Source organism: Pteropus medius, unplaced genomic scaffold (assembly GCF_902729225.1).
Source record: "Pteropus medius unplaced genomic scaffold, Ma_sr-lr_union100, whole genome shotgun sequence".
NCBI classification, from domain to species: domain Eukaryota; kingdom Metazoa; phylum Chordata; class Mammalia; order Chiroptera; family Pteropodidae; genus Pteropus; species Pteropus medius.
This window is the reverse complement of record NW_024340849.1, coordinates 11,861,748-11,880,852: the sequence shown is the minus strand read 5'-3', so window position 1 is coordinate 11,880,852 and position 19,105 is coordinate 11,861,748. Positions and strand designations below refer to the sequence as shown.

The 19,105-nt window shown below is 42.0% G+C and overlaps 1 protein-coding gene across 2 annotated transcripts; it reads left to right on the top strand.

Annotated features, from left to right (window-relative positions):
- Positions 1 to 3,404: 3,404 nt before the first annotated feature.
- Positions 3,405 to 18,079, top strand: SEC11C (SEC11 homolog C, signal peptidase complex subunit). Of its 2 annotated transcripts, none has more exons than XM_039840453.1 (6): positions 3,405 to 3,599; positions 10,231 to 10,340; positions 13,327 to 13,476; positions 15,423 to 15,542; positions 17,211 to 17,268; positions 17,874 to 18,079. In XM_039840453.1, exons 1-6 carry the CDS (start codon positions 3,513 to 3,515, stop codon positions 17,925 to 17,927), a joined length of 579 nt encoding a protein of 192 aa, XP_039696387.1. In that variant the 5' UTR covers positions 3,405 to 3,512; the 3' UTR covers positions 17,928 to 18,079. The 2 variants fall into 2 exon arrangements, with proteins under 2 accessions (XP_039696387.1, XP_039696398.1); XM_039840464.1 differs by having other exon boundaries at positions 3,407 to 3,613.
- Positions 18,080 to 19,105: the final 1,026 nt, after the last annotated feature.

Sequence of the window (19,105 nt, the reverse complement as noted above, 5' to 3'; positions counted from 1 at the left end):
GGTAGAAATTTGACCCAGATAGATTCTGGATCCCTTTGAAGCATTAGATGTTATGATTCTAAACAGAGAAATTGGCCAGTAGCTGCGTGAGTCAGGCTCTAAAATCACCTATGACTGAAACACACCAATTATTTTATTTGAAATGTGGGATTCTTGTAACAGTATTGCATCGAGAATTGCCTAAATTCTCCGCTTAACTTTGGGTTGACAAGATTTAAATATTTGACCATTATTTTCAATGAAATTCTGTAAAGCCTAGTTCAACAATTTGTTTTTCTGCCCCCTCCAGGTTTAGCTAATTGTATGACACCGAAAAGTCATTTCTCTGTCATTCTCCCAGGGACAGGCTATTGCTTCCGGTTCACTGTCTTGGTAGGGAAGAGACATTGTGTGGTGTTCTGCTTAGTTCTTCCTACCTCGAGAGAGAGAATGTGGGGATTCTGAGAGTGACAGTTATATCTATTCCAGATACACATCCAAGAACTGAGAGAATAATCACAGGTGGAGACATACACCGGCTGGTCCCCTCTGAGTCAGCCTCGGGCTAAGACTTCATCTACTACCTGGCCACTATTAGCCCCTACTTTGACTTGTGGGCACAGTCTGTATGTGATTTTATAACAAGTCAGATATTATCAATACAGTTTTTTTAAAATTTAAAATAAATTTTATTATTTTTTTAGAGCAGTTGTAGGTTCATATCAAAATCGAGTGGAAAGTAGAGATTTCCCATATACTCCCTGCCCCTATATAGGCACAGCCTTCTTATTATCCATATCCCCCACCAGAATGTACATTTGTTATAATTGATAAATTTATACTGACACATTATTGTCACTCGGTTTATATTAGTGTTCGCTGTTGGTGTTGTAGGTTCTATAGGTTTTGAAAAATATATAATGACGTGTATCCACCATTATAGCATCATATAGAAAAGTTTCACTAAATTTCTTCTGTGCCTAAAAATCCTCTGTGCCTTACCTAATCATACTTCTCCATTAACCCTTGGCATCTACATATCTTTTTACTGTCTCCGTAGTTTTATCTTTTCCAGAATACCATATAGTTGGAGTCATGCAGTATGTAGCCTTTATAATTGGCTTTTCTCACTTCATATGCATTTAAGGCTCCTTCATATTTTTTCATGTCTTGATAGCTCATTTCCTTTTAGCATTCAATAATAGTCCATTGTCCGGACATACCACATTTTGTTTATCCATTCACCTACTGAAGGACATCTTGGTTGCTTCCAAGTTTGGGCAATTATGAATAAAGCTGCTATAAACATTTGTGTGCAGTTTGGGTGTGGATGTAAGTTTTCAACTCCTTTGGGTTAAAACCAAGGAGCATGATTGTTGGATCATATGGTAAGAGTGTGCTTATTTTGTAAGAAACTGCCAAATTGTCTTCCAAAGTATCAGTAATCAATATGGTTTTTAGCTTATAGATGATAAAAAGGGTTCGTGGAAGTTAAGCAACTAGTCCCAGATTGGACAGTATGCAGAGCTTTCCACTTAATGTCTCCCTGCATTGCTCCTTATGCAGTGTTCAACTTAAGCAGTAGCGTGGAGGCCAAGTCCAAATGATGTGGCCTAAGGATACTGGGCTGGTGAAACCTGGGTTCCAGGCTTTCTTACTCTTTTTCCACAAAGCTGCTCCACCCATAGCTCTCTTGTCTCAGTTGAGGGCAACTCTATTCTTTCAGTTCTTCAGGCTAAAAGACCCTGGAGTCACTTTTCTTTCATCTCTCATACGTCTCCTCTCTCTGTACATCTTTCAAAAACTCCTAAGTATTCTACCTTCAAAATATATCCAGAATCTGAATACAGGTCAACACCTTCACTTCTACCACCTAATTCAAGCAACTATTAGTGCTAATTTTAACGATCACTGTATTATTCTGATAGACTGTTGAGAACTGTATCTTTCACTTACAATTTTATACAGCTGATGTTAAGAAGAATTTTACGCAGACTAGCTTCTAGCTCTATATATTTGAAATCTTGTTTCTCCTTTATTATCCATATACTTCCAAGGCTAGGTGTTGTAGGACACCCTCATATCAGGATACCACCCAAACAGCAACTTCCTGTGGTGATGTCAGGTGAATTGGCACCGTGGGTGGCAGGATTCCTAGAAGCTATTCACAGCAGGATGGCAAGAAATGACCATGAGCCACATAGGTATATCCACTAAACCCAAACTAAACGTATCTCCAAATCCAATTCTCCTCAGCTGTATCCTCAAAATGCTCCTTGTCCCTCCAACATGAGGGGAGTAGGATGCAGGGGAAGTTGGAATGCAGAGAAAACAGGACTCAACCAATAGCATCTTAAATACCTTCCTCTGAAATTTTTACAAAACTGTATGACCACATTTCTTCAAGGCTTAGGAAGGGGTCTTTGCAAGTGAAGCGTTATGATAAGTCAGCTTCTGGGATATTTTTAAATTGTGACCTGCTTCCTTCCCTCAGAGCTTCTTATCTCTTATTTGCCTTAAAAAAAAAAATTCCATAGCACCACCCTCTAAGTACTGTATATTTTCTTATTTACTATGTCTTCTGCTAGAATGCCAGCTTTATGAGGGCAATGATCTTTGCTCTCTTGTTCACTAATGTTTCTCAAGTGCCTAGAACAGGGACAGGTGCTCCAAAAGATTTGTGAATAAATGAATGAAATAAATAATATGTAAATGAGTGAGTGAACGAACTAAAGATAATCTAGGATCAGGACTGTAGTAATCCAAAATTTACAAATTTTAAAATTTGTGTTCTATTCCAGATTCTGTCACTTAACAGTGGCCGTGTCATTGAACATTTGTGAGCTTCTGTTTCCTCGTGTATTAACTAATTTCGTTATTTAGTCATGCCATTAATATCCGTTGCGACACAGCTATAGATCAAGAGGATATTTTCTTGTATCCTCTCGCTCTCTCACGCTCAGCTCCTATTATCCTTGCAGATCACGGAACCCGGCGGCTTCAAACACCCCGCCTCCTCTCCGCCCCGCCCCGCCACTCAGCACAGCCCGCCGTCGGTGTAGAAGCCCCGCCTCCCTCGTGCAGTCATCCAATGGCCAAGGTACACGGCTCCGTGAATGCGAGGGAGCTGTAGGTGTCTTCCTGGCGCCTGACCAGAGTCTTGGGGAATTCCATTCCTCTGGAATAGTCACTTCCACAAGTTACCCCTGCGATATGCAGGGTCACCCACTCGCTCAAGTTCCCTTGGAGGGGTCAGACAAGGCTCCTGAGCCCCGTCGCTGCGCTCCCGAGGAGACCTGGGTCCTCACTGGATGAGGCTCTCGCCCCGCGGCATTCTGGGAGTGGTAGTCTTCTTCCTCTGGGTTCTTTCCAGGTACGCCGGTGGCCAAGACTACCATTCCCAGACGCCTGAGCGAGTCACCAGTCAGGTGGCTTGCAAGGATGCGGGGCCGGTGGGCGGGGGCCCGGCCGGTGCCCAGCAGCTTTCTGTGACACCCAGACTCTGCGGGCCCCCTTGGCCCCGAGCCCCCACCATGGTGCGCGCGGGCGCCGTGGGGACGCATCTCCCCGCGTCCGGCTTGGACATCTTCAGGGACCTGAGGAAGATGAACAAGCGCCAGGTATCGGAGGCCCGGTAGGGGACGCGCCCGGGGGCCGGGGCTGGCTGCGACTGCGGGGAATCAAGGCATCCCAGTAGGGCTGCGGCAAGGACAGCGCCCCGCGACACTCCCGACCGGCTCTCAGAGTCCCGGGGTTCAAATCCGCACAGACCCACGCGTGGGCACGTGTGTATGCTTTCTTGCACTGACAAGAGCCCAATTAGGGGAGGTTGGCCAGGAAGGGGAAAAAATAGAAATCTGGTCCAATGCACGTCAAATGCGCTTGACAAAGCGAGGAGAGATGACTCGGCCTTGAGTGACTTCTGTCTGCACGTGTCCCAAGGGCCACCCGGGGGAAGAGGGAACAGATTTCTCTGTGGGGCTCCTGAGGCCCGACGCCCAGAGAAAGGCTGCCCGCCGATGGAAGGGACAGAAAGGCAGGTGAAAGTAAAGAACTTTCCGACAAGGGGAACTGTACAGTAGTGCCTCCCAGGGCAGTTTCTTCCCAATCTGGGAAGTGTTTCCCCGACCATGCATGGGAGTAAAGAAAGCTCCTTGTGCCTAGAGAGCTCAGTGGTAGAGCTCAATCATTGTGGTCTGAATCCGTGTTCCAGAAGGGATTCCAGAAGTCTTCTCTAACTTATTTTTTGTTTGTTTTATTGAAGTATAGTTGACTTAAAATATTATGCTAGTTTGAGGTATCTCTAACTTCTTTCTCAGATTCTGTCATATGGTTGCACCTTAAATATAGGGGGCATTTAGCTTGGGGTCTTTGGGCAGCTGGGGTTGATTTGTCACTCTTCTGTGTCCTAGGGGGAAAACTTCCTTCTTGCTCTCTCCTTAGCCAGCTATTGGCTGGCATTACTGTCTTTGGGTCTTTTTCTTCAGTATGAGGCAAGAGAGAGAGTAGGGACTAGAAATGAAGCCCTATCCAGGAAAAATGCTTAAGCTTCTAGATAGAGAATTTAGGGGACCTGTAGGGCACACATACCGTGATGGATACTAATGGAGCCTAATCCTTCTATCGATACTAATAATAAAGTATGCTAAGAAAAATGGAACCTTCGTAGTGGGAAGTGTCTTTTTTTTTCAATTATAGTTGACATTTAATATTATTTTATATTAGTTTCAGGTGTACCTCATGGTGGTTATACATTTATATAATTTATGAAGTGACCTTCCAGTTAAGTCTAGTACCCGCCTGGCACTGTACATAGTTATACAATATTATTGACTATATTCCCTATGCTGCACTTTACATCCCCGTGACTGTTTTGTAACTACCAATTTACTCTTTTTAATCCCTTCACCATTTTCACTCAACCCCCTAACTCCCCTCCCATCTGGCAACCATCAATTTGTTCTCTGTATCTATGTGTCTGTTTCTGTTATTTTTGTTTGGTTATTTTATTGTTTGTTTAGATTCCACTTATAAGTGAGACCATATGGTATTTGTCTTTCTCTGTCTGACTTATTTCACATAGCGTAATACCCTCTAGGTCCATCCATGTTGTCGCAAATGGTAAGATTTCATTCTTTTTTTATGGCTGGGTAGTATTCCATTGTATATATGTACCACATCTTCTTTATCTAGTCATCTCTTGATGGACACTTAGGCTGCTTCCATATGTTGGCTGTTGTAAATAGCACTGCAGCGAACATAGGGTTGCACATATCTTTTCTAATTAGCATTTTGAATTTCTTCAGATAAATACCCAGAAGTGGAATTGCTGGGTCATAAGATTGTCCTAATTTTAATTTTTTGAGGAACCTTTATTTTGTTTTCCATAGCGGCTGCACCAGTTTGCAGTCCCACCAACAGTGCAGGAGGGTTCCCTTTTCTCCACATCCTCTCCAACACTTGTTTTTTGACTTTTTGATGATAGCCATTCTGACAGTTGTGAGGCGATATCTCACTGTGGTTTTAATTTGCATTTCTCTGATGATTAGTGATGTTGAGCATCTTTTCATATGTCTGTTGGCCATCTGTATGTCCTCTTTGGAGAAACGTCTATTCAGGTCCTCTGCCCATTTTTTAATTGGATTGTTTGGGTTTTTTGGTGTTGAGTTGTATGAGTTCTTTATAAATTTTGGATATTAACTCTTTATCAGACATAAGATTAGAGACTAGCTTCTTCCGTTCAGTAGGTTAACTTTTTGTTTCATGGATGGTTTCCTTTGCTGTGGTTTCCTTTGCTGTGCAAAAACTTTTTAGCTTTTTATAGTCACATTTGTCTCTTTTTTCTTTTGTTTCTCTTGCCCAAGGAGATACAAGAGAAAAAATGTTACTAAGAACAATGGCACAGAGTTTACTGCCTGTTTTCTTCTAGGAGTTTTATGGTTTCGGGTCTTACATTTTAAGTCTCTAACCCATTTTGAGTTGATTCTTATATTTAGGGTAAGATCATCCAGTTTTTTTGTATGTATCTGTCCAGTTTTCCCAACACTATTTATTGAATAGACTGTCTTTACCCCATTTTTTATTCTTTCTACACTTACTGTAGATTAAATGACCATATAGGCATGGATTATTCTGTTCCTAGTGGGAAGTTTTGATTGTCCTTGAAAATGACATCAATCCTTATGATTTGACATCATCCTGTTTCATTTGTCCAACTATTTTAAAGAGTGGGGTGCTGCCCATGGCAGGGCACAAGTTACTCCTTTGGGCATATGGCTTCAGTTCCCCTTCCCCCCCCCACCCCCCAAGTAGAATTTCAGACTAGTGCAGTAATGTGGTAAAGTTTGGTGACTTGAATTTCATGAACTGTGTTTAGAATCCGGTTGTTTCCAGGTGCTCATAGCCGATGAGCTCCTGGAAGTGTCTGTGATTAAGAGGAGTTGTGATGGTGATTATTATTAGCTTAAAAAAACAACAGCGAATGCCCTGAGCTTTGAAACTGTCCCCAAATAAATTCTCCAGGAAATAGAGCTTTATTTAAACATCTAGACTTATGGGACTGATTTACTGATGGTTAAAATCGCAGACTGTTGGAGAAGGCCTTCTGATGAATGTAACAATCCCTAAACCATTTTGCCTTTTGAAAGATCTATATATTCCCACTCCTAGTGAAAAGGCCTATCAATAGCTGTTGCATTGCCTATGTTTTGTTGGTCTTCTAATTAAAATTCAGAAGCTCAAAGCTGCTGCCTCCTGGTACTTTTTTAAAAAAAGCTTTATCCTTTTGCTTGTTTCTTTTTCTTTTTCCCTCCAAAATAGCATCCTGTGACACCTTGTCAGGCATGCATGCTCCACCAATCCTGGAAATGGGTCCTCCTTTCTCTGCTGCCCCTGCTTACTATTAAGGCAAGAGTCACATGCAAACACAAGGGCTCTTTGTTTTCTCAGTGAGGAAGAGAGGAAGAAATACAGCTACTGGCATTTCTGCTGCGCTCAGCCAGAATATCTGGTCTCAAATGTTTCTTTAAAACCTTCAGACCTTAGCTATTCATTTCATCTTTGGTGGACAGAGACTGAGGGTGGGCTTGCTTCTAAACTCTGCTGGGTTATTGAGTGCCACGCATACCAAGTTAGTGGGCAAAGAATAACAACAACAGAAGGCACCCATGAAACGTAATGGTCTAATTTTTAGATCCCAGTCAGCTTGTCAGTAGTTCAATCAGAATGTTTCTAGATTTCAGGATTTCAATCTTAGACGCAGATTGATAGGCCCCGTAAAAGTAGGGTGTTGGAAGTGTGATCTACGGTTTTGCGGTCAGCCCGATTGTTAGGTTTTTGTATCATTGGCCATTTCTTTAGCAAATAGATATCTTGCTCAAAGGACTTTTTTTGAGGGATTGATTTTACTTCCCTTTTTTTGAGGGATTGATTTTACTTCCCCTCGATGAATTTTTCAAGCATAAAAAATCATACTGGAAAATATATTCTCAGTTCTCAGTCTTTATTAGATAAATGGCAGGATTTTATCATGTACTTTTATCAGAGTGGAGCCTGATAGTTTGAAAACCTCTCTATAGATGACAGTCTCTGTTTAAAACCGTGGCTTGGGACTTTCCTAAACAGGTCTGTAATTCATAATGAAACGACATTTATCAAATCCTTTAAGTCAGGCAGAGCAGGTGAACAACTTCTGCTTTAGATTGATGTGACTAAACCAATTTTAGTTTAGAAGCGTATTTTAATGTATTATAGCCCAACACTTTATAGTTGCTTTGTCCTCCAGTTTCCTTTTTTGCTCTCCTGGGGATTTAATAATAGTTTCATAATTTGCTTTTGACATCATAGCCAAAGAGTTTTTTAAAAATGGTATGTAACTTTAATTTTGAATCAACGTTTATTTTCTCGTTTTCCTTCATTATGTCAAAATATCATCACAGTTATTTTAATTCACTTTTTATATCCCCACTTTCAGTCATATCCTTCCAAATTACCTTGAATTACATAATTTCACATAGGTATAATATTAGCAGGAGACAGTTTTGAGTTCTGCTTTTCCTACCTTAGTATCATATCAGAATATGGTTTCATGTTGTGTCACACTTCAAAATGACTGCTTTAATGGCCACATAATATTCTGTCAAATTGTACTTCTCTTAAACACTTTTTCCCCAGATTTTGGAATTAATCCATACTCAACATATCTTAAGCGTTTTGTCATGTCATTAAAAGTCTTTAAGCATCGTTTTAAATAGTGCAGTAATTTGCCATTATTTACTCAATCATCTCTCTATTGTTGCTCATTTATTTGCTTTCCCCTGTTATTAGAAATAAGACTGTGATAAATATCTTTGGGCCATAATTCCCTATCTGCCTTTATTTTAGGCTGAATTCCCAGAAGTAGGATTACTAGACGAAGAGTAACCTCTTGATACTAAATTGTTTTCTGAATGGTTATGTCAGCTTTCATCCCCACCACAATGCACCCTTGCCAAGCACTGTGTATCAAGAGTCAAAATCTTTTAAATATTCTAGACCAAAAAGTGGGGGCCAGAAGAGAGGCAGGATTTGGTTTGAACACTTTTAAATATTTATTCACTGCTTTTATTTCTTTCTCTCATAATTAATAGTTTTAAGCTTTTTCTCTCTTCTCTCTCTCTCTTTTTTTGCTCCAAGATAGGCAACCAGGAAAGGAAACAAGATCAATAAAAGAGTAGAAGCTAGAAAACAGATGAAAGCGTGGTAACTGACAGCCAGAGAAAGCCGGAATCCTAATCCAGCAGTGTGGGAAACTGAGGAATAACCCTTCTCATTTATGCTGCTGAGTCCTCAAAGACTCAAGTACTGGCAGTACCCATGTCTCTGGATCTGGGGGTAAAGGGTACTGGGGCTAAAATAAACTCGACTGGGTGAAAAAGCCGAGAAACAGGCCTCTAGCTGTCCTCCCCACATCCTTCAGAAGTCTTCCTCTCCCAAGTTGGAGTCTGGAAGTTTCTTCCCTGCAGGGGTAAATTCTTACTCCTGGAAGGTCCCTGAATAAGGACCGCCAGGCCTAGTGGAGGATGTGGATACTGTGCCGGGAGGGACCACGTGCTGATGATGGAGAGAGACAAGGGGAGGGTTGAGGTCCGGAGGAACAGGAGCCCCACTGCGTAGGTGAGCACGTATGCCACAGGACAGGCAGTGCGGTTGTGTCGAGGGGGTGATTGGGTTAGAGACATGAGGATCGAGCAGAGCCGGTTCAGTTCCAGGTATGCTGCAGAGAGTAGATGGTTCCGGTGAAGGGAGGAGGTCACTGGAGATGAGGAGGAATTGAGACGCCAGAGTGTTAGGCGGGCCATGCACACGGCTCTTCAGATCACCCAGGGCCACCAGGGGGGTTGCGAAGAGGAGCCTGAGTCAGGTACCGGAGTAGGGAGCGGTCTGAGGACAGTAAGGGCAGATGCCCCGAGGGGCTTATGTTTCTCATAGTACTAGGCACAGTAGACATTTGGGCCAACAGTTCAGCTACAGCTGGGCAGGGAGTTGTGACGTGGGCTGGTGGTGCTTTTGTCCTCAATCCTCGGGGGCTGGCTGGTGTGGCAGGCAGCCGTCAGCAAGGAGGAGCCTGTGCTTCAGCACGTGATGGAGGGAGGGATGAGGACCAGCCCTGTGGATCTTAACACAGTGGCCTAACGTGGGGCAAGGTCAGGTTAGAATTAGATATTGACTCATGTGGCCTTCCATTTATGGAAAACCTAAATATCCAGGAGTTTAAAGTTTTTGTTGACTTTTAGATGCAGAATGGCCTCATTGCTAAGTACTGAGGACTTTGAAGCCTCATCTGGGGCTGCTTTGGCTGAGGGGCTGAGGAGCGGGTCTTAGGTGACCCAGACCGCGTGTGCCAGGCGCTCGGGTCGGACTTGTGTGCTCCGCACCAGAGCTGAGGCCCTGGCGGTGCCACCTGCGTCGCCGGAGCCCTCGGGGTTGAGGTGCTGGGAGTCCCGGGGAGGTAGGCGGTCTGAGCGAGGCTCTACCGAGGTAGGTCCCACGGAATGAATGCTCTGGGTTTCCGCTCCCTTTCCTCTCCCTGAAGGAGAGACCTGTAGGGAGGGCTCATTCCCTGGACAGAAGTTGACGTACCACCTAGCTCTGTAGCATGAGAGTTAGTTCACATCATCACGGTTTGTCTTTTTAACCAGCACACCTCCAGCTCAGGGTTAACGCCTGTCCTGCTGCTGGTTTTCACTGTTGCTTTGGCCTTTTTCGTTCCAGCTCTATTACCAGGTTTTAAACTTTGCCATGATTGTGTCTTCTGCGCTCATGATCTGGAAAGGCTTGATCGTCCTCACTGGCAGCGAAAGCCCGATCGTCGTGGTGCTGAGGTAGGTCCCGCAGGCTGTCACACTGCTGCCCAGGGACGAGGAGCAGTGTTGCCTCGAGTGAAAGCCTGGGTGACAGGCAAGACTCAGTGTTTTCATTGGCTAAACTATTAAGAGTCTTCTTTATTTATATCCGTTTTGAGAATATTTACTTTCTCTGGCTTTTGTTGAAAACCTTATCTTTTCTGACAGACATTTTAGAGCTTTTATCATGTTGGTGCTAATGCTCCAGTGCAATATATTTGCTTTTGTATTTTCATATTCGAATCCACGTAAAAAGGCAATTTAATAATATGGTATTAATGCATTATTTGCATACAAATTGACTTTTAAGCAGAGATAATTTAAAACTTTACTTGCTTTTCCTTGTACCACACAGGCAGGGGCTGCATATCCCCAGTGACTGGCACGGTGTCTAGTGTTTTTTCCAGCTTTTTCTGCAGTCCTGCTGCAGGTGGCTGTTCCCTTCTCCACACTATTACTCTTGTAAAGCACACACCTTTTATTTCAGAAAAGTTGGTATTTTAGTTAACTTCACGTAGCCGTAAAGTCATCCAAAAGGAAAAACTTAACCATCAATTTGAAAAGAAATCACTGTGTTTGGAGCCCGTTAAGTGTTTCAGGATGCTTTCTGCCCACAGGGTCTTAGATCATTGAGTCTTGCTGGGGTGGCAGTGGAGCCCCTCTGTTTTACAAGTGGCACAGTGGGCTGTAGCAGTGACCCGGGCAGGGTCACAGCTGGCCGGTGCAACAGCCAAGGCCAGCATGGAGGGTCCTGGGCTCCCAAGCCAGTGCCCTTCCCTCCCCTGGGCCCTGCCGCCATGTCATGGCCTCAGCCATGTCCCTGCTTTGCCAGGCCACCCTTGTGTGGCTGGCCAAGGGCCACTTCTAGGCATACGGCATTTCCATAAAGTGTGGAGCCTGAGGAGAGCATTGTGGGGGGGATGGGGCGGGGCTCTGATTGGCCGGTGTTCACACTGTGCTCCAGGGGCGCCCTGGGGTCAGGTGCTAGGTTAGGGGGGAGAAGGAGACCAGGCTAACGGATTCTAGACATCTTAGCCTTGCTTCGGTCATGACCCTCCACTCCGATGTATCATGTTTTACTCTTGGTAAGATTTCATTGTAAGGACAGATTTTAAGGCTTAAAAAAACAAAAAGAACTTAAAAACCTGAAATTGAGATGGGCCCTCTCACTTAACAGATAGGGAACCTGTGACCCAGTGAGGCCAAGTCACTTGCACGTTACAGTCACTTGGCGGAGCCACAACGACTCTCCTTAAATCACACAGACACACTTGTACACAGAAGCTGTGCAATTGCAGTATGTAGGGATATTTTTTAAAGCATCTTTTACAATTCTAAAGCAGTTCGGTTTGTCATTGTGAACTGTTGGCATCACGAGAGATGTGCGAGTGACCTTGGGGATCCTTGACCTTGGAATCCCGGGCCCATGAGGAAAGCAAGTGCAGGCTGATGATTCGTGAGACATTGCAAGGAACTTCTCTCCTGCGGGACACGATATAGACCCGATGCTCGACTGTTGCGCACTCTTCCTGCTTCTGTGACTTGTCCAGGAGGTTTTTCTAGCCGCAGTTCTCAATTGTTATCACAGACTGCGATGGCTTTCTAGAAACATCTTCCCATTGTGCGTCTTCACGAATTTCGTTGAAAGAATAAAGGTGAAGCAATAGATGAAGGAATTACTTTAAGCATTTTAGCCGTTATTCTTTAAAAGACAACAGAGCCCTGAAACGATTGTTTTATTTTCAGAGGAAAACAGAATAAACTTACATGTCGAAGGACAAAAAAAACACCCGATTTGTTTTTACTCAGACGTTTTCTTTTTCTTACCCTTGTGGTCATTTCTGTTTTTTGCCCTTTCTACCTTTTTTATTCAGATTTCCTATTTTTGAATGCTAGATCTATTACTGTACTTACTGTCACTAGTTTCACTCACAAATAAACACATCGGCAGGTACTTAGTGACAGGCCAGTCTCTGCCGCATGTCACCTTGCTGCGTTCTGCATGTGCTTACAGGTTTAAGGCATGCCAGGGCCAGGAGGGACAGGGGGCCAACTTCTAGAGGTACCCCCACTGTGAACCCACATTTTGCTTTAAAGCTCCCTGTTTCTCTACTAGTCTGGTTCATTTTCTCCCTTCCTGCCCTCAACAAATTCACTCATCATTGGCTGCATAGCCCCTATTTAACCATATTTCTAGGTCTTATTTATTTTCTCATGCATTAAACAAAACATGAGCATATGGAAAATGAATTCTATTTTGATAATTTCAGCTTCCATTAGATTACAGTTGATTTTGAATCCAAGGATTTTTGGTGTGGGTTTAAACTGGTATCATGTAGGATTATTTATCGACCTCCACATCAGAAACAGTCAACATGGGTTAAAACGGGGCTTTCTATAGAATGTGGTCGAAAGGATGATGCCGCAGAAGCCAAAAGATGCGGGTTTGAATTTTGTCCCAACCCTCAGCTTGGCTGTCAGGTATTTCATCCTCCTGAGTGTCTTCATTTATTTGTTTCTCATTCCTTGAAAAAGTACATCTGTGTCTAGGTGCTTAGGACACACCATAAAATGGAAGAATTGCCCTTGAGTATCACCCAGCTTTCAGAGTCTCCAGTTCTGAATGAAATTAGTAATGTATTTGTAGATGTAGGACTTTTTTTTAAGGCTACGCATTGGGAGAGTCCACTTTCTTCTTGGTTCTTTTTCTACCTAATACAAACTGCAGAGGGGCCCGCCGGTGCCCTCCTCCTCTCAGACCTCAAGCTAAGAAGACATCGTCACCTTTCACACTCACTATTATCACCTTGCACAGTCAGATGAAAACTGGGCTTGTTTAAAGCTTATAGATCTACTCTATACAAGTTGAAACTCTAACCCAAATGTTTATTATATTCTTTATGAATTGAAATGTTCACCTTGTGACCGCAGAGTAATTTGGATGTGCTTTTGTGTTTCTTTCTAGTGGCAGTATGGAGCCAGCCTTCCACAGGGGCGACCTTCTGTTCCTAACAAATTTCCGGGAAGACCCTATTAGAGCTGGTGAAATCGTTGTTTTTAAGGTCGAAGGACGAGACATTCCCATAGTTCACAGAGTAATCAAAGTTCATGAAAAGTAAAGAGGCTTTACTTCTTTTTGGTGTTATTTTGTAAATTTTTGGTAGATTGTTTTAATGGTTAATTAGAAAGTGGCAAATGCACTGAATTGTTTTCCTAGTTCTGCCATTTACTAGTTGGGTGATTTTGGACCTGTTGCTTAACTCAGTCTATAAGATGGAGATGATAATACTTTACCCATAATAACTCACAGGTTGATGAGAATTTAATGAACTGACATACATTAAAGAACTTGAAGCATAGTTGCACAATGTTAAGTGGGATGCATTGTAGCATATTATTAGAAGGAGTCCCAAGGAAAATAAAATCCCATTGTAATTGAGGATGTGAGAATTATTTTGAAATGAGAATTATTTTCTGAAATGCAGAAAGCTACCTGTTTATGTCACTTTGGACCAAGTGGCATTCTCAACAGTAATATTAGCTTTGGATGGATAAACATTCCTTTCCCCAACTCATCCATGATTCAGTCATTGCACATCCTGCATCAGTTCTCCACACCGCCCCCCCCCCGCCCCCACAAATGGCCTTTCCTTTCCTTTAAATGCCATTGATGACTTATTAAGACACTTTTTGAGAACCAGAAACAGTTACTTCTAGCTCATATATATATATTGAGTTCCCATGAGAGAATATAGCCACATGATTAGTGAAAATGTTACATTTTATGTACTCGGTTATTCATTTACCTTTATGCAGCTTAGTGTAGCATCTTTACCTGCATGAATTCTGGAATTAAATCTAGGTATGTATATTTGTGTTATTAATGGAGGATTTCTCATCCCGTGTGTGTGTGCGTGCATGTGCCATAACTATTAGTGCATTTCCGGTATTTAGATTCCCATTCCATTCACTGCTTTTGAGGTGTTCCCCAAAGATGTTGGTACTTAAAACATTCACTTCATTTTACTCTAAACATCAGAATGGCCCTGTTTCAGTTTGTGTTAATACACTGGTACTGCACTAATGTTACTTGGTGTCTACTTGTTAACTTATTGATGAAGAAATATGCTTAGTCATGATGTGACACAGCACTCTCACCTGGCTTAAAAATAATTTCTAAAGATGAGAAATTGTTCAAAGTTGAGGAAATAATGAGGACTTGCTGTAATTCGCATGAATTGTGAGAGACTGCCTGGATTTTTATCCTCTTGATTTCCTTTATAACCATGGCTGCAAATCAGCTTGCTCCTTTGGCACAGTTTCAGATCTCTGTGGTCTTTTAAGCTCTTGTCAGATTATAATAGTGCAATTTTTCATTTGTCTTATTTGTCTTATTGAAAGAAGACCCTCTTTAAACCTCTATAATGCTGCAATATTGTGTTCTAGTGTCAAGACTTATGTAAGCACCAGTTTAGTATGTTTAAAATGACTCCCAGGTGTCTCTTTAACACTGGTTTTATGCCATTTGTGATTCCTGTTTCTTTGCAAACTGGATTTTACACCACTTTGCTCAGTGGTGAAGGAAATAATGCATTAACACTCTGCATTTGGCAAGGAAAAGTAAGTTTGAGGAGGGCTCTGAGCACACTTGCATTCGATTTACCTTATTCTCAAATCTGTGTGATCTGGGACCAAACTCATGTCTAGAATGAAGAGGAGTATAATCCACGTTAACAAGTTGGTCCATGAGGACTAAGAAAGAGTGAAAACAGTTACTGGAAGCTAATCATTGCCGTACTGGTGCCCTTGTGCTTTGCTCTGCTTTCTGGTTGTCAGGGTAACTTGAGCGTTTAGGATTTAAGTCTATAAAATTGTCATTAGATTTGTGCTTTAGTTGAATGGTTATCTGTAAGCAGTCATCTTAGACCAAGAAGGATCAGGTTATTTTTAACTGCTTTTCTAAATGCCTATATCAGGCTATAAAGTGTTGAGTGAACTAATATTTTTCTAATGATGCTGTGCTGAAAATAATTTTTGAAAGGACATTATTTTGCTTTCCAGAGATAATGGAGACATCAAATTTCTGACTAAAGGAGATAATAATGAAGTTGACGATAGAGGCTTGTACAAAGAAGGCCAGAACTGGCTCGAAAAGAAGGACGTGGTGGGAAGAGCCAGAGGGTGAGAATTAACTTTTAAGTTATATAGAAGAGTCAGAAACTAGAAAAATACTTAGAAACAAAGAAATTAAATGTTCAGGCTAATAGAATCATTGATTATAAATATTATACATCAGGAGAGTTATAATTAGTTCTAGTTTATATTGTGATGACTAAATAAAACTCATAACTAAAGACCTGAAACCTAAAACCGAATGTAAGTATAGTATATATATATCATGAGTTTAATTCTATTTTTGAAAAAAATCCTCACCTAGAGATTAGTCATTTGTGGATTTTAAATAACAATTACAAGAAAGTATCTCAGAGACAGCACACTGTTAACACTTTGGTGAATGGTCTAGCTCGTCTCTGTACCTGTATGGATATGTGTATGCATATATAATATATAATTTTACATAGAATTTAATCTGTTTTTACCCAACAGGAAGTTGGAGATAGCTTTCTGTGTCAAAGCTACATCTGTATCTTTTTAAATGGCTACAGACTGTTCCCCTGAGAATCATGACTTATTTAACTATTCCTCTTTTGGTAGATATTTAGATGATGTCTAAATATCATCATTTTTCACTGTTAAAAAAACAGTTCTGTGATAAATCTTATATTTATCTTTGCATGATTATTCCAGCAATGAGTCCTGCTTCTGAGTGACACAGCAGAGAGTATATCCTCTTATTAAAAAAAAAAGGTTCTTCGTCTTGGTGACCCTTTTTGTGTTTAACCATTATTAGAAATGTCTGTTTTATCTTATCTAAACCCCACCAGCTGTGTAAGGCTGGAGAACACTGGTTACCACGTGCTGAGATTCAGCTCATTCATCAGATTGTGGTTCAGGGCCTCTTTCTACCCCTTTTCGCCTCTGCTCACCTTTTAACCATTTTTACTCTGTTGCATTTCCACTTGAATATCTGTGGGGAGATGAGAGAGACTGCCAGCGGGTCAGTCCTGTGTTTTCAGACACTCTGCTGATAGGCTTTGTATAAGCAGGAGGTTGAAGCTACTGATTTAAATAAGACCGAAGGGGACTAAGGGTGTGTTCCCTCAGACTGCCTACATATTGACATTAATTTTGTCAGTGTGATCGTCAGTTAGCCTGTGCTTTGAACCTTCTCTCTCTGGGATCATAATCGTGTTTCGGTATAAGTTAGGGGATTCACATTTGTTCTCATAGCCCAAAACACTCGTTCGTTACATCTGAAAAGCACTGTGAAATGAAAACGCCGATGATTCTGCCCATTACAGACTGAGTATCCGTGTACTTTAGATGCCTTCTCTAATAGCAATTTTTAGATAGGCTATCTGAATCTTACTTCTCTGCTAAAAAATGAAAAAACCGGATTGACGAAAGTTGCCCATTCCATTTTTACAAGTGGCTCAGCTATTTATTTTAATTCTGTTATGGTGAATGCAGCAAGCGAAGACAAGTAGCGCCTCTAACTGCAGTCACGTGTCTACTTAAAAAACTATCCTGGCTATTAGCGCTGATGCTTTTTACTATGAAAAAAGAAGCCTTAGAGATAGGAGCGACGATGGCTCTGACAGCCCGCCACTGGCATGCCTTCCCGAGGGAGATTTGTTTCCTAAGGCCGATTTACAGTGTTTTCAAAGGTTGCTATCGTCATATTGTAAATAATTTTTATATTTCTGGCTTTTTTGTCGCACATTTTAGGTTTTTGCCATATGTTGGTATGGTCACCATAATAATGAATGACTATCCCAAATTCAAGGTAGGAATTTATGTGTGTGTTTGTCTTTTTCAAAAAAATATTGGAGCTTTTACGTGCACAACTATAAAGATGCAGTTTGTTTAAGATGTTTTGCTAGTTCTTTTTTCTTCAGACTATTTGTAGTTAACTACAAATTAACAATTATTCTAATTATTGACATTAATTATTTAAAATAGCTACTTTCACCTTTTATGGTCATAGCGTGTTCTAAAATGGCACCTATGTGTTTGTTGCTTTTTGTTCTAGAAATCTTTAAACGTGAAAAAAGTAGGACAATAAACTCATTAACGCCTATCTCCCCACTTGAATAAAAATGGTATCTATTTTTTTAAAGTCACTTGAAAAACAATAGGAAACCTACTCAGGAATGAGCAATGCATTAGCTGTGTGTGTTGGGTGTTTGAGCCTTCCTCCATCAATATATTTTTGGGTTTTTAACCACGATGTGGCATTGAACAGCTAATTTGGAGAACAAGGCATGGGGGAAGAGGTCACCTTTTGAATCTGTCCTCAGTACAGCAGTGAACAGACTTCATCTGAGCACATTTACAAACCAAATTCATTTCTAGACCTCACAGTAATTTTCCATTGTGTTTTCTTTACAGTATGCTCTTTTGGCTGTAATGGGTGCATATGTATTACTAAAACGTGAATCCTAAAATGAGAAGCAGTTCCTGGGACCAGATTGAAATGAATTCTATTGAAAAAGAGAAAAACTAATATATTTGAAATGTTCTACTTTCTGTATAAAGGGAAGCAATCCAGAGACGTTCGTGTCTTGTCCAAATAAATGATTCATCCGTAAAGATTATTTTCTTTTGTGGGCCCTGATTTGAATCTGCTCCGTCTATCTGCCACGCGTGGTAGTCGTTCTAAACCGAGTGAGGGTCTGCACCGGCTCGGGAATCGGGCAGGCCGCTTCTGGGCCTGCTGGGGGGACACCGTGTGGTTCCTCAGGACGGAGGTGCGATGTCTGAGTCTCAAAAATAGAATTCTCTGCGTAACATGCTGACATTTCTGGGGGAAACAAACAGGCCCTTGAAAGAGGAAGGTTTCTTATTTATTAAGACCATTAATAAAGCCGAAACCTTTTTAGAGAAAAGGTGTAATCTGCTTTGTTTTTGTGGTTTGTGGTTTGGCTAAATTATTTGAAAAAATATTTAAGTTGTGAAAACAGTGCACACTCCTTTGAAAACTTGCAAAAAGTGCAGAAGGGTCAAGTGGGCATGTCTCTTTCCTCAGTTTCCTGGGATGTCCATGTTTTAGCGTAGTCATTTACGTCATATGCAGTCCTGCCCGTAAAGCAGTCCTTCATTAAATACTTATCAGGCACTTACGTTCCAGCCGCTGTCCCAGGTGCTGGGGATACAACGTCCCAGGCCGGATGGAGTTTGATGCCAAGTGGGAAGAACAGATAATAAACCGACACGTGTTTCAGCAGTGACGGTTGCTATGAGGAAAGATAAAATGGGGTAAGCTGATAGAGGCTGAAAGAGGATACCGCTTTTCATCGGGGGGTCAGGGGAGACCTCTGAGGGGGTGACATGAAGGAGAGGTAGGAGACGAGAGGGAAGGAGACGTGTAAGTCTCGGGGGAGAGCATTGCAGCGAACACGAGGCCCCCGCGGAAGGGAATGCTCTTCTCGAGCTTAGGGAGCGCGCAGAGCACCTGGCTGCTGTCAACCTGGGCTCTGACCCAGGTGTTGACGGGGGGCGGCTGAGAGGTGCATTCCCAGCACGCCCAGAGGTGCCGGTGCTGCTGGGGCCTGGACCACGCTGCGTAGCAAAGCGTTAGAGAAACAGGAGACCAGCGATGTTTTTAAATATTCTCTTCAGTT

Bases quoted from the DNA above. Each gene is read 5' to 3' on its own strand.
- SEC11C (XM_039840453.1), top strand. From the start codon at position 3,513: ATGGTGCGCGCGGGCGCCGTGGGGACGCATCTCCCCGCGTCCGGCTTG. The intron at 3,600-10,230 runs GTATCGGAGGCC...TTTTCGTTCCAG, and splicing joins GGAAGATGAACAAGCGCCAG to CTCTATTACCAGGTTTTAAA. The intron at 15,543-17,210 runs GTGAGAATTAAC...CGCACATTTTAG, and splicing joins GTGGTGGGAAGAGCCAGAGG to GTTTTTGCCATATGTTGGTA.